Source organism: Neoarius graeffei, chromosome 27, assembly GCF_027579695.1.
Source record: "Neoarius graeffei isolate fNeoGra1 chromosome 27, fNeoGra1.pri, whole genome shotgun sequence".
Classification (NCBI taxonomy): Eukaryota; Metazoa; Chordata; class Actinopteri; order Siluriformes; family Ariidae; genus Neoarius; species Neoarius graeffei.
This window is the reverse complement of record NC_083595.1, coordinates 24,164,772-24,191,788: the sequence shown is the minus strand read 5'-3', so window position 1 is coordinate 24,191,788 and position 27,017 is coordinate 24,164,772. Positions and strand designations below refer to the sequence as shown.

Sequence of the window (27,017 nt, the reverse complement as noted above, 5' to 3'; positions counted from 1 at the left end):
AATTTCACAGAGTTTGATAAAAATGTACAGTCACCCAAGAAAAGTGATACTTTTTCTGTCACGTCCATAACGCATCTTTTATTGGCATTTTCTGGCATGCCCTAGATCAGGGGTGGCCAACCAGTCGGAGCCCAAGAGCCACAATTCTTACTGTGTTACGGCAAAGAGCCACATCGGCACATGAACATGGGCACACAAATATTACCCTTCCTTCTGCGCGCGCGGACACACACACACACACACACACACACACACACAGCCACATTGATGTCACACTCCAACTTAACCAATGCCCCACACCAACATGATAATGATACATTTACTGCAGTACCAAGACCACAGGCCAGTCATTTTCAACAGTGGCGACTGGTGAAGAAAATTGTAGGTGGGGCACAAAGGCAGACATTGTTTACATGTGGGGATTCCCCCCATTGGGGGGTTCCGGGGGGCCTCCCCCGAAAAATTTTGGATTTCTTAGATGCAATTTCCTGTATTCTAGTGCATTTTGGAGTTACCTGTTTAACATCGAAAATGCAAAAGCCATTTTGATTCAGCTTGAATTCTCAATTGCATGACCTGCACAAGACCTGCATTCAAATAAATAAGTATTCAAATAAATACAGTCAGTCGGAAAATGGAAATTACAAAGTGCTAATTTAATTTCCTCAAACAGTACAAGCTCCATAGGCACTGAGAACAGTGATCAGTGCAAGTGCAAATATAGATAAAATATAATACAATGCTCAAATTTTTGAAAGAAGAACACACACGCACACACACAAATTGATAACTGGAAAACAAATGAACAAATACATAATGTATATACACTACATGCCAAAAGTTTGGACACACCTTCTCATTCAATGTGTTCTGTGTTCTCATGACTATTTACACTTACAGTATACTCTACTCTCACTCAAGGCATCAAAACTGAATGAGCACTCACCCACTACTCAGGCTTGCACGCCCAGCGCGTATCCCAAGCCTCAGCAGCAGGGATGGTATGAAACTCACCAGAAATGTTCCAAGCCAGTTTATACGATGCATGTGTTACTGTCTCTGATTGTTTTGTAAATTTTTTGAAGAGCTGTACCTTCTTTTGTGATTGACTTTTTAACGTGATTAACTTGTGTTTACGAAGTTCACTCTCTTTCGGAAAGTCCTGGTCGATTTTAGCATGTAGTGAGCTGAAGTGACGCTGAAGATTTGAAGACTTGAAATGCGACAATGACGACTGACATAGAAGGCAGAATGGCTTGCCATAACGTTCAACGAAAAAATATAAATCCTCCCACTCTGTTAAAAACGTCCTGTTCTCATCTTCATATTTTCTTTTTGAAGTGCATTTTTTCCCTGCTATTTTGAGATCTGAAATTTAGCATATCATCTCACACACCTGCGCATTTGTCATGATGTGAAAATACCGTAATGAAACCAAGCGAAGCACCTTTAATAAAATAACCGTAATTAACTGCAGTGAAGCGAAAACGCACATAAAACCACAAACGAACACCAACTTGGACGTGAAGGTGAGAGCCGCATGACACCAGGCAAAGAGCCGCATGCGGCTCGCGAGCCGCGGGTTGGCCACCTATGCCCTAGATGTACTATGGGAATTGTTCTTGTTCTATCACTTCTCCAGTATGGTACAGCCTTAAAATATGCAACACCTGTTTAAATACTGGGAGACGATAAAACATGCACTGGGTCATTTGTTGCCATTTTGAGTTCAAGTGTCACGTCCATAACGCTGGAATTGCTCTTTATCCGGGGCCGGGTCGCGGAGGCAGCAGTCTGAGCATGGAAGCCCAAACTTCCCTTTCCCCAGACACCTTGCCCAGCTCCTCAGGAAGAACACCGAGGCGTTCCCAGGCCAGCCGAGAGACATAGTCCCTCCAGTGTGTCCTGGGTCTTCCCCGGGGCCTCCTCCCGGGGGGACATGCCTGGAACACCTCCCCAGGGAGGCGTCCAGGAGGCATCCAAAAAAGATGCCCGAGCCACCTCAGCTGATTCCTCTCGATGTGGAGGAGCAGCGGCTCTACTCCGAGCTCCTCCCGAGTGACTGTGCTTCTCACCCTACCTCTAAGGGAGTGCCCAGCCACCCTGCAAAGGAAACTCATTTCGGCCACTTGTATCCGCGATCTTGTTCTTTCGGTCATTACCCAAAGGTGAGAGTCAGAACGTAGATTGACCGGTAAATCGAGAACTTCGCCTTTTGGCTCAGCTCCTTCTTCACCACGACGGACCGGTAAAGCGACCGCATCACTGCGGAGGCTGCACCGATCCACCTGTCGATCTCACGCTCCATCCTTCCCTCACTCGTGAACAAGATCCCGAGATACTTAAACTCCTCCACTTGAGGCAGGACTTCGGTGAATTGTGTTCACAGATAATGTTCCCTGGAAATATTCCTGAGCCCATTTTGTGATTTCCAATACAGAAGCATGCCTGTATGAGATGCAGTGCTGTCTAAGGGCCCGAAGATCACGGCCACCCAGTATGGTTTTCCGGCCTTGACCCTTACGCACAAAGATTCTTCCAGATTCTCTGAATCTTTTGATGATATTATGCACTGTAGATGATGATATGTTCAAACTCTTTGCAATTTTACATTGTCGAACTCCTTTCTGATACTGCTCCACTATTTGTCAGCACAGAATTAGGGGGATTGGCGATCCTCTTCCCATCTTTACTTCTGAGAGCTGCTGCCACTCCAAGATGCTCTTTTTATACCCAGTCATGTTAATGACCTTTTGCCAATTGACCTAATGAGTTGCAATTTGGTCCTCCAGCTGTTTCTTTTTTTGTACCTTTAGCTTTTCCAGCCTCTTATTGCCCCTGTCCCAACTTTTTTGAGATGTGTTGCTGTCATGAAATTTCAAATAAGCCAATATTTGGCTTGAAATTTCAAAATGTCTCACTTTCGACATTTGATATGTTGTCTATGTTCTATTGTGAATACAATATCAGTTTTTGAGATTTGTAAATTATTGCATTCCATTTTTATTTACAATTTGTACTTTGTCCCAACTTTTTTGGAATCGGGGTTGTAAAAGTAACAATCAATCTTGTGCACATAGTATTCCTGTATCCAAAGATCAGTATTACAATTTGAATAGTGTTAGCATTCAATAACTTAATGTGCAAACATGGACCTTTATTATTTGTCCTTCAACTGAGTAAGGCCAAGAAAAAAATAATTGTTTGTTTCCTATTACATCTTGAAAAAAAATAGGGTAGGTAGGTAGGTCTTTTTATTTTATTTTATCACACAAAATACCGGGTAGGTAGGTTTTTTTTTTTTTAATAAATTTTAGGTGTGGGACAAACAGTGGCACATAGTGGGGAAGTGTCATTCTGTGACTCAACCATCCAGAACCAGGCCTAAGAAAACCAGTGAAGCTTGTGGAATACAGGATTCGGAGCCCATGGATAAAATATGGAGTGCTCGGACGCTTAAAGGAACTATAAACATAACAACTACAAATGTTGAACCTTAACTTTATTAGGAACACTATGTTGTGAACTTGTATGTTTAATATGAATACAAAGAACAATCAAAAACATCTTTAGACTTTTGGACCTGCTATTATACAAAATGATCAATCAGTGTACTTTTAGTATTTTTGTTTTGATAGCTAACATTTTTTGAAACTCCGGCTTCCGTTTACATTCAAATGTCAGTGCCTGCAAGCCAAAATTGCTGAGCAGGCTTTCCAACGTGATTTCCATCGTGATATCGATACCGCCGTTAGCCTGGGCGCTGTGTGTATACTGTTTGCATGACTCGTCCAGCGGAGGATGATAATGCTCGTAGAGTTCTTTTACAGTTGAAAACTTATAAAATGAACTTATTGTCTTACAATCTTCCGTGTGGTCGCAACCGATCACGGTAATCGAGAACACTTCGTTGGCCGCCATGATGCCTAGTGTTGTGTACAACACAAGCCGGAGTTTCCCGGAAAGAGGTCATGACGTCAGATTGAGGCCGTGAGAAATCAATGAGTGTTTCTTGTCCGATATATGCGTTTTAGAATTAGTCATTTGTCAGATCGACAATATTATGCAAATCGTAATGCAGATTTTTTTTTTTCAAAATTTATTGTTGGTCGGCGAAAATACATTTTTTTTAAACATCTAACAAAAAAGTCTAGGGTCGGGGCATTTTTTAAACGGTCGGTCGGGTAACCGGAAACAAACAATTATTTTTTCTTGGCCTAACAGGCACATTTACGTACAAAAGACACCATGCTTTGGGCTGAGGACCTGGATGTGGTGAAGCACACTCCCATGCTATTCAAAGATGCTTGAATATAATTTTTTTGGAGGTTTTAATATAATTAAATGTTCACTATAACATCAGATTAGATTTTAAGTAACCTGCTGTTCAGCAATTAATTTCTTTTAGGGACCTATTCATTTGAGTTTTGTTATCTCCTTTCATTATATTCCTTCCAGCACCTCAGAGCACACTTGCCTACATTCATAAATGAACCATTAATTAAATGTGACTGAGTCTAAATGTTATTTTATTTCACATTTTCAGTTTGTGTATACTTTTTATGCCATTTTTGAGGATCAAAAAGAACATCTTTATGTTCAGAACTTTGGACACAAGCATATTTAATTTCTCTTCATCGATTCCTGAAATTCCTTTTGAAATATTAATATTGCAAAGGCCAAAATGATAAGAAACCAGTGCAAGATCAAATAATTTGCTTTAAATTAGTTTTTGTGCCACTTAGTAGAAAAGAGCAGCCAGAAAGGTAGTTAGAGATCCAACCATTTTTTTATCTTTTACTAACTTTCAAATTTTCATTGTTAGTCTATTATGAAAACTAAACAATTAACACTGATAATTATTGCTTAAGAAAACTAAAACAAATTCATGTCAGTTAGCACTTATTAAAAGGACACAAAATTAGAGCTTTATTGTGACGTTACATTTAGTAAAGCTACTTATACAGCGCATAGCCAGCATACTACCGTACTATATTAATGTGGTGTGGATGTACTGTAGCCAGCGAGAATATTTTTAATGGCTAACTAGCTAACAGTACCTAAGTGTGGTGTACAATGCAGCGTTCATATCAAGATAAGTGTTGCTATCTAGAGAATAAATAAAATTAAAAGGCTATCGGCCATCTAACACAAACTAACCCGCAGTACTTTCAGCTGCTCGTTCCCTAGAGCCAGCTTGTTTACATCTACGGTGGTAGTGGTTGGCTGGTTAAAGAGCCTCACACACAGTAAACACAGCTAACTAGCTAACTACGTGCTTTCGTGCGTTAGATAAACATGTTGCTCCTCACGCTGATGCGATGCTGTCATTAACAAGAATATGCATAAACACTAAAACACAGCAGTTCTACAGTGTCTGACTATAACCTCACTATTTTAGTGCACTGAGGAACATAAGCTAGTCTAGTTTGCCTCTTCTCCAGCAACAATAGCCAGCTAACCAAAACTTTCCCAATACTTTGAGGAACTTGGTCTTTAACCATGCCTAACTGCACAAACTCAGAAAGGTGATAACCGCTCACCTGACCAAATCTCTGAAGTCAAGAAACGATAGAATCAATAACAAAGGGTCGGACGGTAAACTATCCAAACTGAGCATAGTGGCTGCCGCCATCTTGGTACGTGAGAATAAAGCCCCGCCCACGCAACTTTCACATGCGAGTGGGCGGGGTTTTTCTCCACATCTGCCTTCCGTTTGTGTTTATTTGTAAACACGAGTGACGTCACTAGAGCCGAACACCCGAAACCGGAAGTAAACAGACCCTGCGCCATTTTGGAAGACCAACAAACTCGTAATAACGGCAGCGGTATGTGAACCCATGAGAATAAAGTGGAGTGGCAAACGACTTAAACAAACAAATCTAAGCTGTTATGATTTATTGGCCCAACAGTAGACTTGAAAGAAACCTGTGTGAGACTTGGCAAAAAACTGTGGATATAATGTATAAGTCTGTGCATGATCTGCGGACACTTTGAGGTAAGCAAACGCAAGAAATTCAGATTTAAAACATGCTAAATTGGCCTCAAGTTGATAACTGTATGAAGAGCAAGCCTCCCAGACTTCTACAATTTAATAATAATAACTATGTGTAGGTTATTCTTAATAACAGCTGTAATATCACGAACCAAGCCACTAACAACATAATTGTAAGCCTGTAGCCCTTTGTAGGCTTTCAAGTCATCAGCAGTGTAGGCCACTGGGTGTAAACAACAAATAGTTTACAATGTCTGGGTAGCAAACAGATGGCAGAATTGGTGTCCGGTCCTCCTTATGTATCTGACACCGAGAAATAATATAAATCGTGCTGCCTACCAGATTACAGTCGTCTGTTTTATTGTATCAGTACTAGTATCACTTACTATACTCATCAGTCATAGATTAGTCCAGTACAACATGACCCGCTTGCTTTTTTCCCATTTGACTGTCGCAAGTTTTTTCAGGCTGGTACAGTCAAAAATTGAAAAAAGTTTTGGCCTACTAAACTAGTCATCGATTCTACTAGTGTATTAATTGGATTCGACATGAAAACGTTCGGTAAAAATTTTAAACCAGTACAATCTCTTCTTCAAAGTTTCACCAAATGGTTTTATTTATGCAATTTAAAGCTCATAATACTGTATAACTTTGGTCGAGCAAAAGCACGGAGCAAAAACATGGCTGAATCCTGAATGACTCCTATTTGTTTAAATAGGGGACTACATAGGCGGCAAAATGTAGTTTCTTTTTCCCTGCCATGGAAGCGCACTTGTATACAGAGGAGGAAAGCAATTTGCATTACAGCCGTGAGGCGGCTCGGCTCGGTTTTCCCTTTCAGGTGCTCTCGTTTTCTGTTAGAATTTGGTAAAGAAAAAAAAATTATTTACCAGCTTACCGGGTCCATTAACATAAATCTGACAGCTGACAAGGTCGGGATATAAACGAACTTTTGCGTTAAACTGTGTGCTTGGATTCACATAATTTTTTCTGAGTCTTATCATATGGGTCAAACCCATCAATCACAGCCAGTTTCTCCACATACCTGCCCTTTCTGCACCTGGTAATGTACTCACATAACCCGAATTATCATCCATTGTGTCACTTTACTCTCGCTCATACTTTGTTTTATATTGTGAGTGCATGTACTTGGTCTTCCAATATGGCGCCTAACAAAATCTCGCGGCGCGGTGACGTCATGTGAAAGGGGTCTATAATACTCATCTCATCTCATTATCTCTAGCCGGCAGATGGCGCAAGTGGGAGGGTGTGGAGCAGAGATGGCAGGAAATGACGCAGGAGTAGAGGTTGAGGTGGAGATGGAGGGAGAGGACGCGGGAGAAACAAACAGTAATGATGGATGGCAAGTGAGACATAAAAGTAGAACTAAATGAAAGAAAAACAACTCAGAAGGTTCTTGGAATTCGGATGTGGATAGTGTTATCAGTGTGAGAAAACCGGAAGGTTTTAAGGTAAAGCTCCAGTTTGATTCTGTCAATCCATTGAAGCTGACTAAAGCTTTGAATGATAGTATTGGAGAAGTGAGTGTTAAACCCCTTAGAGATGGAAATCTACTGATTATATGTAAGGACATTGAGCAGCAAGAGCGTGTAATTAAACTAACATCCTTAGATGGAAAGAGAGTGAAGTGTTTTGCTTGGGGAGGAAAGAGAACAGTACAAGGGGTAATCACAGGGGTAGCAACTGACATACCAATTGAAGATGTTTTGAGTAATGTAACAGGAGCTAAAGTAGTGAAAGCAAAACGGTTGATGTATACTAGGAATGGGGGCAAGCAGGAAAGCTTATCTATTATGCTACAATTCAGTGAAGAAGTGCTGCCGGTTTGAGTCAAGGTAGGATATTTAAGCTATCAGGTGAGGCCGTACATTCCACCACCGTTAAGATGTTTCAAATGTCAGAGATTTGGGCATGTGGCAGCAGTGTGTAGAGGTAAACAGCGTTGTGGCAAATGTGGGGAGGAAGGTCATGAATATGGCAAATGTAATGAGGGAACAAAAATCAAATGTTGTAACTGTGGTGGTGAGCATAGCGCAGCATATAAGGGATGTGAGGCACACAAACGAGCAGCTGAGGTACAAAGAGTTAAAGTGGAGGAGAAGCTCACATATGCTGAGGCTATCAAAAAAGTTAATAGAGCTACAAAGACAGACAAAGTTATGGTACAACAACCACCAATGAGGAGAGTGATGGAGCAGAACCTAAATCATGCAAATGGCCATACAGCAGATAAGATAAATGTGGGAGTGGATAAGGTTAAGTTTGTGGCCTTCCTTGCCGAAATAATTAACTGTTCAGCCCAAACTCAGAGCAGAACAGACAGGATCAAAATTATCATAAGGGCTGCAAAAAAATATCTTGATGTGGGGGAGATAACTGTAGAAATGATAAATGAGACACTCACTGCTGAATTACAAGATACACAGTCATCATGTACTGGTTTGTAATGGTCTTTATGATTCTACAATGGAATGCCCGTAGTCTTTGTGCTAATGGGCAAGAGTTCAAGAGTTTCATTGAAGAAATGAATGAGAAACCTCAAGTAATATGTATACAAGAAACTTGGCTCAAATCACAGTTAGATTTTGTATTATATGGGTATGTTGCTATTCGAAGGGACAGGGAAGGTGGTACTGGAGGTGGCATAGTTACCTTTATTCAACAGGGGCTAGGCTATAGGGTTATAAGTGTAAGTAAAGAATCAGAAGCAATAGTAGTAGAGGTATGGATAGGCAACTCAAATGTGTGGATAGTGAATTTTTACAACCCATGTAAGAAATTAAGTAGAGAGATCTTTGATAGTATCATTGGAGAAGTAACTAATAAGATGGTATGGTGTGGGGATTTTAATGCGCACAGCACTCTTTGGGGTAGTACACACACAGATCACAATGGTAATATGGTCGAGGAATTCCTAGAGGATAGGGGCTTGGTGTGTGTGAATGATGGAAGGGGAACTAGAGTAGATGTGGCAAGAGGATTGGAATCCCCAATTGACCTTACTGTGGTATCTGAACCAATAGCCAGTGTCACTAAATGGGAAGTGTCTGGAGATACCACTATAGGTAGTGACCACTATCCAATTATGTGTGAAATTGGAGTGGGGCATGTTCGACTGGAGGAGGTAGGCTCCCCTAGATGGAAATTAAAGAATGCTAACTGGACAGCATACAGTATGTTCAGTAGTGTTAAGTTGGAAGGAATAAACACAGACAATTGTGATAGCGTGGATGATTTTAATGGAATAATAACAGAAGTTATGCATTCTACTGCATTACAGATTATTGGTAAGGGCAGTGGCCATGGACAGCGTAAAATGGTTCCTTGGTGGACAGATGACTGCAAAAAGGCTATACAGGAAAGGAACAAAGCTTTTAAGAAAGTTAAAGCTACATTTTCTTTTAATGACTTAGTGGCATACAAGAAGGCCCAAGCAGTGGTTAGGAGAGTAGTTAGACAAGCCAAGCGACAACAGTGGCAACATTTCTGTAGTAAAATAGGAAGGGATATTCAAATTAATGATGTGTGGAGTATGATAAGGAAGATGGGTGGTATTAGAAGGGAGTTCACACTACCAGCTATAAGGTATAAGGATGAAGTAATGATCAGCAACGAAGACAAGGCTGAAGCATTAGCTAAAACATTTGTAAGAGTTCATAGCTCTGAGAATTTGACTCCAGAAACAAGAGCAGGTAGAAATGAAATGTTAAGAGATCACCCTAACATATTTGATAAAAAGAATGATGGTAATGGAGCATTGGATGTTCCTTTTTCCTTATTTGAGCTGAAAAGAGCCTTGGCTGGGGTTAGAGCAACATCCCCTGGTAAGGATGAAATATGTTACAAGATGTGGAGTGTTTAACCCCTGAAGCTCAGGAGATAATTTTAAAACTATATAATAGGGTATGGGAATCAGGGACCCTACCACTGGCTTGGAAGCACTCAGTTATTATACCTATTGGAAAACCTGGTAAAGATAAGTGTGAGGCTACTAGCTATAGACCCTTTGCCTTAACATCAAATATGTGCAGAATTATGGAACGTATGGTTACAGACAGACTAACATATGTGGTGGAAAGCAGAAACTTGTTTACTTGCCATCAGAGTGGATTTAGGAAAGGAAGGACCACCATGGACCCAGTTGTATGTCTAGAAAATGAGATCAGGAAGGCTCAGGCCAACAAGGAGCAAGTGAATGCAGTATTTTTTGATGTGGAGAAGGCATATGATATGCTGTGGAAAGAGGGTCTTCTCATCAAGTTAGATTCCTTGGGCATAGGTGGGAGAATGTATAACTGGGTGATGGATTTTTTAAGGGACAGGAGTATAGAAGTAAGGGTTGGGGCATCTCATTCTAATACTTACTCCATAGAAAATGGAACTCCCCAAGGCAGTGTATGTAGTCCTATTCTTTTTAACATTATGATTAATGATGTTTTTTCTGGAGTTGATGCTAGTCTTGGTAGGTCATTATATGCAGATGATGGGGCGCTATGGGTCAGAGGCCGTAATGCAGCATTTGTGCAAAAGAAACTACAAGTAGCTGTCAATAATGTGGAAGAGTGGGGTAATAAATGGGGTTTTCGTTTCTCTGTTGATAAAACCCAAGTAATGTGTTTCTCCAAAAAGCGAGTTAACCCCAATGTTCAGATTACTCTTTATGGGCAACCAATTAAGCAAGTCTTATGTATTAGATTTCTAGGTGTGTGGATGGACCATAAATTAACTTATGGAGAACATATCCAGAAGGTCATAACCAAGTGCAAAAAGGCAGTAAATATTATGAGATGTCTCATAGGAAGTAGCTGGGGTGCAAGTATGAGGTCTCTTAAGCACATCTATACTGCTTTAATTAGGTCAGCCCTAGATTATGCATGTATTACATATGGGTCAGCTGCAAAATCCCATTTGCAGAAACTGGATGTTATTCAGGCACAGGCTTTACATTTATGTTGTGGGGCTTTTAAGACTTCACCAGTTCTGGCACTGCAGGTAGAGGTTGGTGAAATGCCACTTTCACTGCGACGTCTACAGCTAAACATGACTTACTGGGCCACATTGCAGGGACACAGACAGGATCACCCAACTAAAGCAGTCCTAGAAAAGTGTTGGGAACATGGGCACAAGCAATATAATAGTTTTGGATGGATAGGAGATGGTGAAGCTGAGAAGTTGGGCTTGACAAAAATATCTCTGAGCTGCACAGTAGCATTACCAGCTACTCCTCCTTGGTTATTCCCCATGCCTACAGTAGATTTTGAAATTGCTAAGCTGTCAAAGCACAGTAATGAATATGGTGGGATGAATGCTATGGTGCAACAGTACTTAAGCACGAAATAATGGAATGGTTCAAATATACACTGATGGTTCAAAAGATCCAGACACAGGAAAGACAGGAGCAGCAGTATACATACCGGAGTTTGAAACATCACTTAAGCGTAGAACATCAGACAACCTGGCAGTCTATTCTGTGGAGCTGCTAACTATTTTATTTGCACTGGTCTGGATAGAAGATTCTAAGCCAAACAGTTTTGTTATATGTTCAGATTCCATGGCAGCTTTGGTCAGTATTCTAAACTTTCTGTCTTCTTGCAGGCTTGACTTAATATATGAAATTTATCAGAGTTTATACCGTTTAAATCATAGGGATATAGCTGTAAGTTTCATTTGGGTTCCAGCACATGTAGAAATACATGGCAATGAAGTAGTGGACTCTCTGGCCAAAAAAGCCCTTAAATTGAGTTTGGGTGATTTAGGTGTGCCATTAAGTAAAAACGAAGTTAAAACCATAATCAAAACTAAAGTAAGCAAGTTATGGCAAAAACAATGGCATACAAACACAAAGGGGAGATTTCTTCACAAGATTCAGCAGGTAGTCCCTTCAAAAAGGCAGGGTAACTGGAACAGAAGGGGGGAAACAATAATTACAAGGTTAAGAATAGGACACACCGGCCTTAACCATGGTCTCTATGTAGTAGGAAAGCATAATACTGGTCAATGTGCATCATGCAACCAAATAGAAACAGTGGAACATGTTTTGCTACAGTGTCAAGCTTACAATACAGAAAGAGAAATCCTACTAGAAAGGGTCAAAGCATTAGGATACACAACATTAACAATAGAAGATTTACTTTCCTTTTCCACAGTTAAACCATTAGCATGGATACATATTATGACATTCCTAAAGGCTACTAGGTTATTTGAGAGAATTTAATTTCACCTCCTTTTTTTTTTTTTTCTTTTCTCACACATAGTAAAGTAGGACTAAGCGTTGAAATCCCCATTGATGCTCCACACCCATAACAGTTGGTGGCGGTAATGCACCATGTTGGATGCCAACCGCCAATAAACATGAAGAAGATTATCTCTAGCCACTTTATCCTGTTCTACAGGGTCGCAGGCAAGCTGGAGCCTATCCCAGCTGACGACAGGCGAAAGGCGGGGTTCACCCTGGACAAGTCGCCAGGTCATCACAGGGCTGATTAGCTATTTTATATATATATATATATATATATATATATATATATATATATATATATATATATATATATACTAATGCATCTCAAAAAATTAGAATACCATGAAAAAGTTCCTTTTTTCATAATTTAATTCAAAAAGGTAAACTTTCATATATTCTATATTCATTACATGTAAAGTGAAATATTTAAAGCCTTTTTTGTTTTAATTTTGATGATTATGGCTTATAGCGCATGAAAATCAGAAATCCAGTATCTCAAATTATTAGAATATTCCCTAAGATCAATCAAAAAAAGGATTTACAATACAGAAATGTCCAACTTCTGAAAATTAATTTATACACTCAATTGAGGTTTTTCACCCACGTGACCAAGTCATGTGAGGCTGCCATTTTGGACGTCACGGCTCGAATCAGTTTGAATGCGAGGAAGGCGACAAACGAAAAACATAAAAGAAAAAGGAGCGAGATGCAGAAAACACCTTCACTATCCAGCGACGTAGGGCATTTACAGGGTGAGCAGAGGGAGAGGTATTTGCAAAAATTGAGGTTAGCAGGCTTAGAGAACGACGTTTACCTGCTTCCACCAGGATTGTTCACTGACGTACGGAAGTACACGAAGCCCTCGTCTTTACCTGACTTCGGCCCACATGATCTGTATACCTATGTCGTTAAAAACCCATCGCCATACACAGGTATTGATCTGAAAGCGTATAAGAGTTTGGATGCCTACAAATATTTTGTGTCAGGCTGGGTAACATGCCTACATCAGTGGGTCGTCCCTGGAGCCGGTGGTCGCCATCTTATTACAGCTAAGGTTTGTTCACATTTTCATTTACTTTCAGTCCTCAGGATAAACTAAATGTTATGAAATGTCATTGAAATAACTTCTTAGTCTGTTGAGACATGGCCCGTTATAAATTTGCTGTTACCAGGCAATGACCAAGAACTGTATTATTAGGGTCGGTGTCTGTGTTGTAGCAGTGTACTAGCAGCTAGCTGTTAGCACTAGCTAATGTCAACAACATAACTAGTATGTTACTGTCGCAATGTTTACGTTCAGTCATTTGGATGACTATTAAAACCTTTCAGTCTCAAGTTTTTCCTTTACTGTATTTGCTAGTTTACTGTAATTATGATCTGGCAGCTATTTACACCGGATCCGGTGTAAATAGCTGCCGGAGCGCGCTCCGGAACCTCGGCCGGAGCACTCCGGGAGCAAGCCGGAGCATGCTGCTTAATTTGAGGGGGAGCAAACCGGAGCGCGCTGCTTAATTTGAGGGGGAGCAAGCCGGAGCGCGCTCCGGCAGCTGTTTACACTGGATCCGGTGTCTGTAACACGTTTTTTGTTCAAGCTGGTTCTCCCTCTCTGTCTGCAGCGTTAGCATGTAGCTTGACCTTCAAAATGGCGGACACCGGGGCGTCACATGACCCTGTGACGTCAGGTGAAAAACCTCAATACTTGGTTGGGGCTCCTTTACCATTAATTACTCTATCAATGCGGTGTGGCATGGAGGTGATCAGTCTGTGGCACTGCTGAGGTGTTATTGAAGCCCAGGTTGCTTTGATAGTGGCCTTCAGCGTACCTGTATTTTTGGGTCGGGTGTTTCTCATCTTCCTCTTGACAATACCCCATAGATTCTCTATGGGGTTCAGGTCAGGCAAGTTGGCTGGCCAATCAAATACAGTAATATCATGGTCAGCAAACCATTTGGTAGTAGTTTTGGCACTGTGGGTAGGTGCTAAGTCCTGCTGGAAAAGGAAATCAGCATCTCCAAAAAGCTCGTCAGCAGATGGAAACATGAAGTGCTCTAAAATCTCCTGGTAGATGGCTGTGTTGACTTTGGACTTGATAAAATACAGTGGACCAACACCAGCAGATGACATGGCACCCCAAATCATCACAGACTGTGGAAACTTCACACTGGGCTTCAAACACCTTGGATTCTGTGCCTCTCCACTCTTCCTCCAGACTCTAGAACCGTGATTTCCAAATTAAATGCAAAATGTACTTTCATCTGAAAAGAGGACTTTGGACCACTGAGCAACAGTCCATTTCTTTCTCTCCTTAGCCCAGATAAGACACTTCTGACATTGTCTCTGGCTCAGGAGTAGCTTGATATTAGGAATGCAAAAGTTGTATCCCCCTTCTTGAAGATGTCTGTTCGTGATGGGTCTTGATACACTGACACCAGCCTCAGTCCACTCCTTGTGAAGCTCTCCCAAGTTCTTGAATCAACTTTTCTTGACAATCCTCTCAAGACTGCGGCCATCCCTGTTGTTTGTGCACCTTTTCCAGCCACCCTTTTCAGCAATGACCTTTTGTGGCTTACCCTCCTTGTGGAGGGCATCAGTGATCATCTTCTGGACAACAGTCAAGTCAGCAGTCTTCCCCATGATTGTGGTTGTGTGTACTGAACTAGACCGAGAGATACACTGTGTTCATACTGTTTTTTACTCAAAATCGAAATGAAATATTCTAATATTTTGAGTTGGGTTTTTTTTTTTTTTTGTACTGTATGCCATACTGATTAAAATTAAAATAGAAAAATGCTTGAAACATTTTAGTTTACGTGTAATGAGTCTATAATATATAACATTTTCACTTTCTTAAATAACTGATGGAAAATATTGAACTTTTTCACAATATTCTAATTTTTTGAGATGCACTAGTGTACTGTGTGTGTGTGTGTGTGTGTGTGTGTGTGTGTGTGTGTGTGTGTGTGTATATCATTTTTTTTTAAAAATATGTAGCATTCAAACAAATGAGAAAAGCGTTTTGTCTTTTTGAAAAAGATGTTGAATACTACATGAAAAAAAATTACTACCTCATGCAACAAAAAAGCTGTTAAAACATGGATTCTGTGTTTCAGATTTGTGTAAAATCTTGCATTCATGCAGTTATCAACAATCCTGTGGCAGCAATAGAATAGAATAGAATCATGCAAATAAAAGTCAGGAGCTTCAGTTAACAGACTCACTGAAACTGAACAGTTGAAGATTGACCAGTCAATGCTTTTCCAATCTTCAACTGTTCAGTGTCAGGGAACATGTGCCCACTGCAGCCACAGATATACTGTATGTTCTTGGCTGAGAGGACTGGAACTTAGTGGTTTTGCTGTTATTACAGCCTATCCGCCTTGTTTGATGTGTTGTGAATTCTGAGATGAGTTTCTGCTGAATAGTGTGTGTGTGTGTGTGTATATATATATATGTATGTATGTATGTATGTATGTATGTGTGTGTGTATATGTATGTATGTGTGTGTATATAATGTGTGTATATGTATGTATGTGACCGCTCACCGAATCCAGGGACACATGTCAGCCGAAACGAATCCGAGATAATCGCAAAAGAAGCATTTTTTTTTCGAAATTTGTGATTTTTGTTTTTTTCCATCATGTGCAAGTTGAGATCTTGAAGAATGCAATCAGTATTTCAGATAATAGATTGTTTTGTTGGAAAAGCATACATTTTTTGTTGCAAATTGTCTCGTTTTTGTCAGGACTGTAGCCTGCTAGGGGGTGTGGGTAAATTACCATATGGGCCATTCACATGATGATTTAAAGTCATTTGGGTTTTTTTTTTCCGCGAATCAGCTGTATGATCCGAGTTGAGCGCATGGCTACTTAACCTGCATACAGGCGTGTGATTTCACTATGGAATGAGTTACTAAACAGAGCGCAGAGGAGCAAACACCGCGAAGCAAACAGACACACGGTATTTACATCGGAGATCACCATTTCTAGCAAAAAAAACGCAACCTCGTTTTCCAGATTGAATGGAATACTTGAATGATTGGATGATACACGGACCGTTCTAGGATTACATTCCATCGGAGGCATTGGTGTGTGCAAGGCGCCGTTTCTCTTTCTGATGGGGTAAGTTTATTAATCTAAGGCCGTGTGGTTATTTTTGCATGTAACGGAGAGTGTTGTGGTTTGGTTAAGCCTCGGTCACAACCGGACATACGATTTTTTGGCCGTGTGATTTTTTTGCCGTTTCCCAAATCGCTGCGTTTTTTTTTTTTTTTGTTCACGGAGAAAGACGCGCGTTGGCCGTAAGTTTGTCTTTCAACCTGAAAAAAATGTAAGTGCCCATAGAGTTTGTTTGACATGACAAAGAACTTCTGCGGCCGGTCTGCAGCTCGAAAATCAGCACATCACACGCGCGCTCTCATGCTTTTCACACGCGCGCTCTCGTGCGTTTCATGCGCGCTCTCCGTGTGTTTCTTGCATTTTTTGCATGTAGACCGGCCGTAGGAGCGCGTACCGTACGGCCGGTTGTGACCAAGGCTTTACATGAAACTAGTGTTGTGTTAGTTGTGTCATCATCGTGCTATCTTTCTTTCTTACGGTGTGAGTAATTTTTTAACCACAAAACGTTAAAGTATACTTTAGGACTTATTTTTGTACTTCATAATTGTGTTGGGCATACTTTGCATGGAAGGAAAATTGATGTGGTGATCTTTGTTTACATGAAAGTAGTATCGTGCTAGCTCGTAGGGGGTAGGGCTTTCCTTAATGTCATGCAAATGAGCACCATTATGTGCCCGCCCTACACCCAGAGTAGCTGAGATGGAAAACTTTGAGGGCGATTTTCTCCCTTTTCTGTTTTAAGAGGTATACACTTTCAAAAGGCCACACATTCTTCAAATATTGTCAGATCTCCACATGGAAGGCATCATTGGAAAGCTTAGAAACTGTACTTTCTGAATCTGTCAATAACTCAAAATGCCCCCGGGCCGACATGTGTCCCTGGATTCTGTGATCTGCCACATATATATATATATATATATATATATATATATATATATATATATATATTAGTGTTGTCAAAAATGTCGCGTTATTAACGCGTTAACTTAATTTTAACGGCGATAATTTTTTTTATCGCGAGATTAACGCTCTGTGACATGATGCCACGCCCCGCACAGCCAGAGTCCTCTGCCCTCCCCCGAAGAGCCACGGTGCTCCGATCGTTTTCCCATCGGCGGCTCCAGCCCCACTTTGCAGTGGCTGTGACAAGACGTGTTATGCTCTGCAATTACAAAAAAAAAAACATTGGTACAACCAGTGTTCGAACTATGCCGATATTTTCGGGGGGTCCCTTTTTTTTCCCTTGGGGGGGGTGCTTGCGCTTGTCTCAGAGCGCAGATCTCCGATCGCGCGCTCACTTCGGATATGCAAATGCTTCCCGTTACACACGATTGCTATGTCAATAAACATCATTTTGCCAATATTTTAGAGACCCCCCAACATTTCCCAAATCATGTTTTCAAGGGATCTCATGTCTGTTTCAGGGGATCTCGGATCCCCCGAGTACCCCCGTAGTTCGAACGGTGAGCAAGCCCATTCACTTTTTTATGCTGATAAGAGAATTACAATGGTTTTTCATGTGACAAAAATGTGCGATTAAATTGCGATTAATCGCGAGTTAACTATGACAGTCGCGACATTAATCGCGATTTAAATATTTTAATCGCTTGACAGCACTAATATATATATATTGTGTGTGTGTGTGTGTGTGTGTGTGTGTGTGTGTATAAAATTCCTCTAGGACTGTGCTTTTCTGGACAGAGATCTCAGATGTTGTTCCTTGGATCTGTTGGAGCCACTCTCCCAGTTTGGGTGTCACTGCACTGAAGGCTCTTATCACCATGGGGACCACTGTTGTCTTCATCTTCCACATCTTTTCTAGCTCTTCTTTCAGCCCTTGATACTTCTCGAGCTTCTCAAGTTCCTTTTCCTGATGTTATTGTCACTTGGTATTGCCACATCTATCACCACAACCTTGTTCTCCCATTTGTCCACCAGTACCATGTCTGGTTGGTAAGCCATTACCTGTTTGTTCATCTGTATCTGGAAGTCCCACAGGATCTTAGCTTGGTCATTCTCATCCACCTTCGGAGGTGTGTCCCACTTTGACCTTGGGATTTCCAGTCCATACTCGGCACAGATGTTTCTGTACACTATGCCAGCCACTTGGTTATGGCGTTCCATGTATGTTCTTCCTGCTAGCATCCTACACCCTGCTGTTATGTGCTGGATTTTCTCGGGGGCATCTTTGCACAGTCTGCACCTGGGGTCCTGCCTTGTGTGGAAGACCCCAGCCTCTTTTGAGCTTTTGCTTAGGGTCTGTTCCTGTGCAACTATGATTAGTGCCTCTGTGCTGTCTTCCAGTCCAGTTTTATCCAGCCACTGGTAGGATTTTTCAATATCAGCCACTTTTTCTATCTGCCAGTGGTACATCCCATGCGGTGGTTTGTCTTTCCATGATGGTTCCTCTTGCACTTCCTTCTCAGGTTTCTGCTACCTGAGGTATTCACTAAGCACTTCATTATTCAGGGTCATCTCCCTGATGTACTTGTGGATCTTTGTTGTTTCATCCTGGATAGTGGCTCTGACACTCACTAGTCCTTAGCCTCCTTCCCTTAGCATACAGCCTCAGGATGCTGGACTTGGGGTGAAATCCTCCGTGCATTGTCAGGAGTTTTCTTGTCCTGATGTTGGTGCCCTCTATCTCCTCCTTCGGCCAGATTATTATGCCAGCAGGGTATCTGATGGCCGACAGGGCATAGGTGTTGATGGCCCAGACCTTGTTCTTCCCATTCAGCTGACTTCTCAGGACTTGCCTTACCCTCCGTAGGTATTTGGCTCTTGCTGCTTTCCTAGCAGCTTCTTCATGGTTGCTATTTGCATGTGGGATTCCAAGGTACTTGTAACTGTCTTCCACTTCTCCTATTATGCCATCTGGTAACACCACCCCCTCAGTTCTGACTGCTTTCCCTATGCTTGTTACCATCCAGGCATAATTATCTAGTCTGAATGGCATTCCAATGTCGTTGCTGTAGATCCTCGTGGTGTGGATCAGTGAGTTGATGTCTCACTGAGATCTGGCAGACAGCTTGATGTCATCCATGTAGAGGAGGTGGCTGATGTTTGCTCCATTTCACAGTCTGTATCCATAGCCAGATAATGGATGGATGTTTCAGTTGGCAACAAAAACCTGGAAGGATAGTGGTCAACTGTAAACTTTCCATCCATTAAGATAAGATAAGACTTTATTGATCCCTTTGGGAGGGTTCCCTCAGGGAAATTAAGATTCCAGCAGCATCATTACAGATAAACAGAGAAAAGAAATAGAGAAAAACTTCTAGATAAATTAAAATAAATTTATTTACATATACAAATATAAAAGAATAAGATATGGGGAAGAGAGGAAGGGGGAGGGGGGAAGAAGTGGGGTTAGGGTAGGTGTGTGTGTGGGGGGGGGGAAGCAGGAAAGATATTACACATTGCACATTATATTGCACATTGTCCGTTATTGCTTATTGTTTGGCTAGACTAGGCTACTGCTCCTTCCCATCCTCCATCTTCCTGTTACCCCTCCTCTCCCCCAGAGAGGAGTTGTACAGTCTGATGGCGTGAGGGACAAAGGAGTTTTTGAGTCTGTTCGTCCTGCGCTTGGGAAGGAGCATTCTGTCACTGAACAGGCTCCTCTGGTTGCTGATGATGGTGTGCAGAGGGTGACTGGCATCATACATGATGTTCAATAGTTTGTCCATAGACCTCTTCTCTGCCACCATCACCAGAGAGTCCAGCTTCATGCTGACCACAGAGCCGGCCCGCCTGATCAGTTTGTCCAGCCTGGATGTGTCCTTCTTGGATGTGCTGCCCCCCCCAGCACACCACGGTGTAAAACAGGACACTGGTGACCACAGACTGATAGAACATCCACAGGAGTTTCCTGCAGATGTTAAAGGACCGCAGCCTCCTAAGGAAGTATAGCCTGCTCTGTCCCTTCCTGTATAAGTGGTTTGGTGTTACAAGTCCAGTCCAGCTTGCTGTCCAGCCACAGCCCGAGGTACTTGTAGGAATCCACAGCCTCCACCTCGACTTCCTTGATCAGAACTGGTCGTGACCTTGGTCTGAACCTCCCAAAGTCAATGACCATCTCCTTGGTCTTCGAGGTGTTGAGCCGCAGATGGTTCCTGTTGCACCACACAGCAAAGTCCCTGTAATCGCTTATCCTGTGCAGGGTTGCGGACAAGCTGGAGCCTATCCCAGCTGACTATGGGCGAGAGGCAGGGTACACCCTGGACAAGTCACCAGATACGGTCAACTCTGTGGTCAGGTAAAAATTCTTGACTGACCATGATCAGAGATCACATACACACTTGTTGACATCAAATTATTTTTAAAAAATTGACAGTAGAACTCATGGTTATTTTTAATAGTGAAAGTAAGAGCATTTCCACATGCACAATGCAACGACAACTCACAGGATTAGGACTAAACCACTGTGTGGTCATAAGAAAACCACTTGTTAGTGAGGCTAATCTGAAGAAAAGCCTTCAATTTCTAGGAAGTATAAAGATTGGACTCTGGAGCAATGGAAAAAGGTCATGTGGTCTGATGAGTTTACCCTGTTCCAGAGTGATGGGTGCATCAGGATAAGAAGGGAAGTCCATGAAGCAATGCACCCATCCTGCATAATGGCCACTGTACAAGCCTCTAGAGGCAGTGTTATGATCTGTGGTTGCTACAGTTGGTCAGGTTGAGGCTCAGCAATGTTATGTGGCAATAAAATGAAGTCAGCTGACTACCTGAATGTACTGAATGACCAGGTTACCCCATCAATTGATTTTTTTTCTTCCCTTATGGCATGAAATTAGGGCCCATATTGTGAAAGAATGGTTCAGGGAGCACCTTCTGGCATCAGGCAAAAACACTGTGGATATTCAGCGGCATCTGTCTTGTGAGCTTCAATCAGTCCAAGACTGGCTTGCAGAAAACAAGTTGACAAGAAGACAGAATCCATACTTTTTGGCTCCAAATGTAGACTTAATAGTAACGAATCTCTGGACATCGCATTGTGGGTGCTATTGGTCTTAAATGATCAGTCTCATTAAATCAGTCTCATTAAATCAGTCTCATTAATAATACCATTAATTTTAGTGTTTAATAATAAATTACCAAACAGCTAAATTATGGTGTATTCCAAATTGTTATGATCACTACTGATGCAGCAATGTATTACTTACCGGATTACCTAGACACTATAGCCAATAGCACACTGAAGGCAATTTGGAGTTCTTTGAGATTGTGTGACTTCCAGTATATAGTAGCAACACAGACACAGTTTAACAAATTAATTGAATTTATTATAACAATGATATTAAATGGATAATAGCATCTATCTATCTATCTATCTATCTATCTATCTATCTATCTATCTATCTATCTATCTATCTATCTATCTATCTATCTATCTATCTATCTATCTATCATATATACACACACAAGCATAAACGGTGAGGTAATACGGTATGTGTGTGTTGTGTGTGTGAGAGTGATTGGAGATCTTATCTAAGGTTTGTGTGTGTGTGTGTGTGTGTGTTAGGGGGAGGTGAGAATCACCTCGTGGTTTCTTGAGACAAAGGAATTAGCCGTGGTGGCTAACCCACTCCCTATAACATTACCAAATTCACTGAAATCTTGATGAGGTCAGAATATGTGTAATAATGAAATTAAGGATGTTAGTAAGGATAGAGGAAAGCATGCAAAACTTATCTTTTTGAAACAACGGAGAGAGAGCAATTGTAGAACCACAAGGATAAGTATGCACAATTAAACAGTTTCTGAGTTTAAATTCACACTACTTCATAAAGCTAATTCCTAAGACTAATTTGCCCAAATGCCAGCCTTACTTCCAGTAATCGATATCTCGATGCAGGATGCAGAGATTTCCCGGAGTTCCGCGGAGTTTCACAGAGCTCGCAGAGGCTTCTGTAACAAGCAGATAATTCTTGATCCGACCTTTTGTCGTTCGCGAGGAAAAGTCTCTGACGATAATGTGCACAGCGATTAAGTCAGAAGGAATCCGGTCGCTTCTAACTTTTAATTAACTGCTTGGGCGGCAGTCGTAACGTTTATCATAAACATAAAACCGGTTGTAACTCAGTATGAGTGAGACGGCGCAACTTAAGTATTCTTTTACTGTGGCCAGAGGTAAATACGAAAGCGCGCTGAGTTTCTTTTGCTTGCAAGAAAGACGTCTTGATCTCGGATGTTCTGATGAGCAGGGTGTCTCTTTGTGTCTGCATGACGCAACGGTCCACGACGAGAGAGGAAGAACGGAAGTTGACTGAGTCACTTATGGCTTCAGGGAGGATGTGACGTAGGTAATCCCGCCCAGGCGTGATGTAGGTCATCGCCGAAGTTGGTTGATGGGATTTGTAGTTCCAGACGGGACGGTGACTGTACCTACATTCCCCCTTTTGGTCTCAGGGGTATGACGGAGTCGTAGCACTGAGAGTACAGTCCACATGTCCATAGTCCTTGATGTGGCTTTTCTCTGTACAGTCCATGGTGTCCTGTGAAACCTGTGTAAACTCATGAGTCCTAGTAAGACAGTTGGAGGCATAGGCATTTGGGCCAATATCAGGCTATAAGCATTTTGGCATATAATCGCTATCTAACTAGGTCAAAATCACATCTATAAAAAAATGAAACATTAAACACTACATAGTTACTTCATTTCCTATGCATAAAAAAACAAGAAAAGAGAAGGAATGAAGGAAAGAAAAGAAGTATTAGTGCTTGGGTTAGTAAGCCTAATCTTCTGGAAAGGTAACAGCAGCGGGTGGTCTGGCCAAAAAGCGTGCGCTACTGCGGCTAAAGCTGTCAGGGACGCAGACCATCTTATCCAGCTTGGCGTGTAGTGTTCTTATGTATTTGTGTAGCATGTATGCGATGCCAGCGGTTAAGACCCAGCCACTGAGAAGAAGTCCCAAAGCAATCAGACTTATAGTAGATCCTAGATCAGATGACTCTCTGACCTGGTAGCGGGAGACCATAGTCAAAATTCCAGTCTGGCCTAAACTAAATTTCACCGTTTTGGTCCCGTCAACCAGTAGTTGCTGTTGGAGGGTGTCATTGATCTCAAGATCATAACCTTGAAATGCGTCTATCATTTCAATCTCAGAATTGTACCGGTCAGTACTAAGATGGTGTAGGATGATATCACCTACGTGAATGGTAGCTCCCTGTGGTACACTAAGGAACACCGTTTGGTTTGGGATTTTCATTCTGGTGGCTGTGTCGTGCTGATCGTATGACATTTCACGTGCAGCAGTAAAAGACCTCGGAGTGATTATTGACCCCAGTCTTTCATTCGAAACTCACATTGATAACATCACCCGGATAGCTTTCTTTCATCTCAGAAATATTGCAAAGATAAGAAATTTAATGTCATTGCGTGACGCAGAAAAACTAGTCCATGCTTTCGTTACCTCCAGGTTGGATTATTGTAATGCCTTACTGTCTGGATGTTCCAATAAGTGCATAAATAAGCTCCAGTTAGTTCAAAATGCAGCAGCAAGAGTCCTTACTAGAACTAGAAAATATGACCACATCACACCTGTCTTATCCACACTGCATTGGCTCCCAATCAAATTTCGTATTGATTATAAAATACTACTATTGACCTTTAAAGCACTAAATGGTCTCGCACCACAGTACCTGAGTGAACTTCTGCTCCTCTATGACCCACCACGCCTACTTAGATCAAAAGGTGCAGGCTATCTGCTGGTACCTCGTATAGTGAAGGCTACATCAGGGGGCACAGCCTTTTCTTACAAAGCCCCACAGTTATGGAACAGCCTTCCAAGTAATGTTCGGGAATCAGACACAGTCTCAGCATTTAAGTCTAGGCTGAAAACACATCTGTTTAGTCAAGCCTTTTGTTAATGGTGTTTATGAGGTAAAGGAGTAGATCTGGAGGGTCCTCAGACATCGAGTGTTTTGGTAAACTGGGATGTATGGATGCTGTCAGTCCCCACTCGCTTGCTCACTCGAGTTTGTTGACGGTGTAGTGGCTGGCTGCTTTATGTCCCGGGGCTCCCTCATGCCTGTGTTACCTTCTGGCTCTCCCCTTTTAGTTATGCTGTCATAGTTAGTTGCCAGAGTCCCTGCTTGTACTCGGTGCAATATGTATACTGCTCCTACTTATTCAGGTGACATTGGGCATACCTAACAACCTGTGTTTTCTTTCCCTCCCCCCCACCCCAAATCTGTCCCTCTGAGTTACATGGAGTCAACAGGAAATCTTTTGGTGGAGAGGGTGGAGACCTCGACTGGCTATTGTAGCCTGCAGGGAATCGGCCGTCAGACTTTCTGTCGCATGTCCCAGACCCGGTGAAATGTAACTGAATTTTCTTGGCCAGCCCTAAGGGTCCCATCTGCATCTCATCATTGCTGAGGAGTGTGCTCCCATCACCCAATCAAGCATCCAGCCAGAGCAGGTCATGATATATTTTTTACCATATTAACATGCCATTGTTGTGTGTTATGCCTGATGTAAAGACGCTCGTCTCTGCGAGCCTACCACACAGATTTAATACTTGTCATTTTTAGGGCATACCTAACAACGTGTTTTCTTTCTCTCTCTCTCTCCCTCCCCCCCCCCCCCCCAATCTGTCCCTCTGAGTTACATGTTGGTCCTGGGATTGAGATGTTGGCCTCTTCTGCCCCTCGGACCTGCTTGATCCATCCTGGTGCCCTGTGTCTGGTCGGAGTTTTATCGCACCGCTCCTGTGAAGGACTGCCCCATGAGGACAGTTGAGGGTTATACCTGGAGGATGCTCTGGACTCTTACAGTAATGCTTTTATGGCTGAGGACTACAGTTGTCTTGCTAACTTTAGGACTGCAGTTATCATGAACAGTTTTGCACTCAAGTTTCCATCAATGAAGAGTTATAACATCAACGAAACTGTCCTCATGTTAAAACTGTTAATATTATAGTCAGGCTGTCTGTTGTTGCCCAAATGAGGATGGGTTCCCTTTTGAGTCTGGTTCCTCTCGAGGTTTCTTCCTCATGTCGTCTGAGGGAGTTTTTCCTTGCCACCGTCGCCACAGGCTTGCTCATTGGGGATAGATTAGGGATAAAATTAGCTCATGTTTTAAGTTGTTCAAATTCTGTAAAGCTGCTTTGCGACAATGTTTATTGTTAAAAGCGCTATACAAATAAACTTGACTTGACATCAAGACTTCAGTTTTTGGAGTGTTAACAACCCACCGATTACCAGCCCTCTCTACTCTAGTTTCCATATCCTCGTCCTTTGCGGACATTTGACCTACACACTTTTGTTCGGGCGCTTTTGCCCTCAAACCACACAGGCGATCTGTAGTGTCTCTAATGAATGGGTTGCTTGGGCAGACCCAGTGGATGTCTTTAGTGGAGGTGCACATCTCTAGGTTGGGAATAAAGTAGACAGAGGGGTTGTCATCATGGAATGCTACCATGGGTGGTGTCTGTATGCGTACACGGACATTGTTTTTCCAGAAACCCACGTTGAGGACAGACTTGAGTCTATATACGTATGTTGTTTTTCTCAATAATGGGTAGGTTCAGCATGAATCCTATCTCTAAGTCTTGTGGATTCACAAAAATGGGAATAGCACTGCCAAGACTATAGGCCAGGTGTATTTGCGATGAATACACATTAGTGGTAGTAGCAGATTTTAGTATTTTATCTACCATGCTAAGGGGTATCAGATACGGTGGGATTTTACCACTACTCAGGGTCTGCTAATTTCTCTAAGCCGGTCTTGCATCAAATCACTTTTCCTCGGACGTATTTCATCTCTTTCTTGATTATGTCGGCCAACTTGTCTATGGCATGCACAGTGTTATTGTGGTAAATGTGACTGGGAATGTTAGTGTACTGTTATGGGTGAGTGAGGCATACAAGCTAGTTGGACAGGATGGGCCTAACTGTCGTCCACCCCCTTTTAGAGTGAGGACTGTTCAAAAGGCTTGATTTGATTACCATGGACCCATCGATATGAGGGCGTTTGATTAGGCCTGGATGTCCTAATGCGATACGCGATGGGGGACAGTTTTCCCACGATCGAAAGGTCTCGACCAGGGTGGTAGGAACTTCTTTGAGACTCCCACCGGCTTGGTAAAGTTGAAGTAAAGGACTTTGTCGCCTATTTGATGTTCGGGATGGGAGGCTTTTCGGTCGTAGTAGGCCTTTTGTCCTTTTACGCTCGTTTCGAGATTCTTTTGGGCCCATGCAAAGGTTGACTGTAGGTGGCGTTGTAGGTCGGCGACATATTGATGTGCGGTGTATGCAGTTGCGACACTCATGTCCTCTGGTCTGTACAGGAGATGCAGTGGGAGAACCATCTCCCGCCCAGTCATCATCTCAAAGGGTGTGACTCCAGTGGTGCGATGAGGGGTGGACCTAATGGCCATTAGCACCAAGGGAAGTTTCACATCCCAATCTTTACCATGGTGGGTAACATACTTTCGCAGCATGCTCACAATGGTTTGATTGGCTCGTTCAACCTGACCAGAGGATTGAGGGCGGTACACGATATGGAATTTCGGCTCAACGCCTAACATGTTCCACAGCGCAGCCATTACACCAGCAGTGAAATGGGTGCCTTTTTCTGAGTCGATGGATAGAGGGAGGTTTTTCTGCACTAATACGGGGCAGGAATGGTTTTGACACA

At 42.2% G+C, this 27,017-nt stretch overlaps 2 protein-coding genes across 4 annotated transcripts in view; one reads left to right on the top strand and one right to left on the bottom strand.

Moving 5' to 3' along the window:
* fbxo3 (F-box protein 3) overlaps positions 1 to 5,655 on the bottom strand; it is a 61,463-nt gene extending 55,808 nt beyond the window's left edge. For all 3 annotated transcript variants that reach the window (XM_060911677.1, XM_060911678.1, XM_060911679.1), the window contains exon 1: positions 5,544 to 5,655. In XM_060911677.1, the coding sequence (XP_060767660.1) occupies positions 5,544 to 5,635 (92 nt within the window). In that variant the 5' untranslated portion in view covers positions 5,636 to 5,655. The remainder of the gene's footprint in view (positions 1 to 5,543) is intronic.
* Positions 5,656 to 5,880: 225 nt separating this feature from the next.
* syt13 (synaptotagmin XIII) overlaps positions 5,881 to 27,017 on the top strand; it is a 119,341-nt gene continuing 98,204 nt past the window's right edge. Inside the window, exon 1 of the mRNA XM_060911344.1 lies at positions 5,881 to 5,998. The gene's annotated coding sequence lies outside the window, so the exon portion shown is untranslated. The remainder of the gene's footprint in view (positions 5,999 to 27,017) is intronic.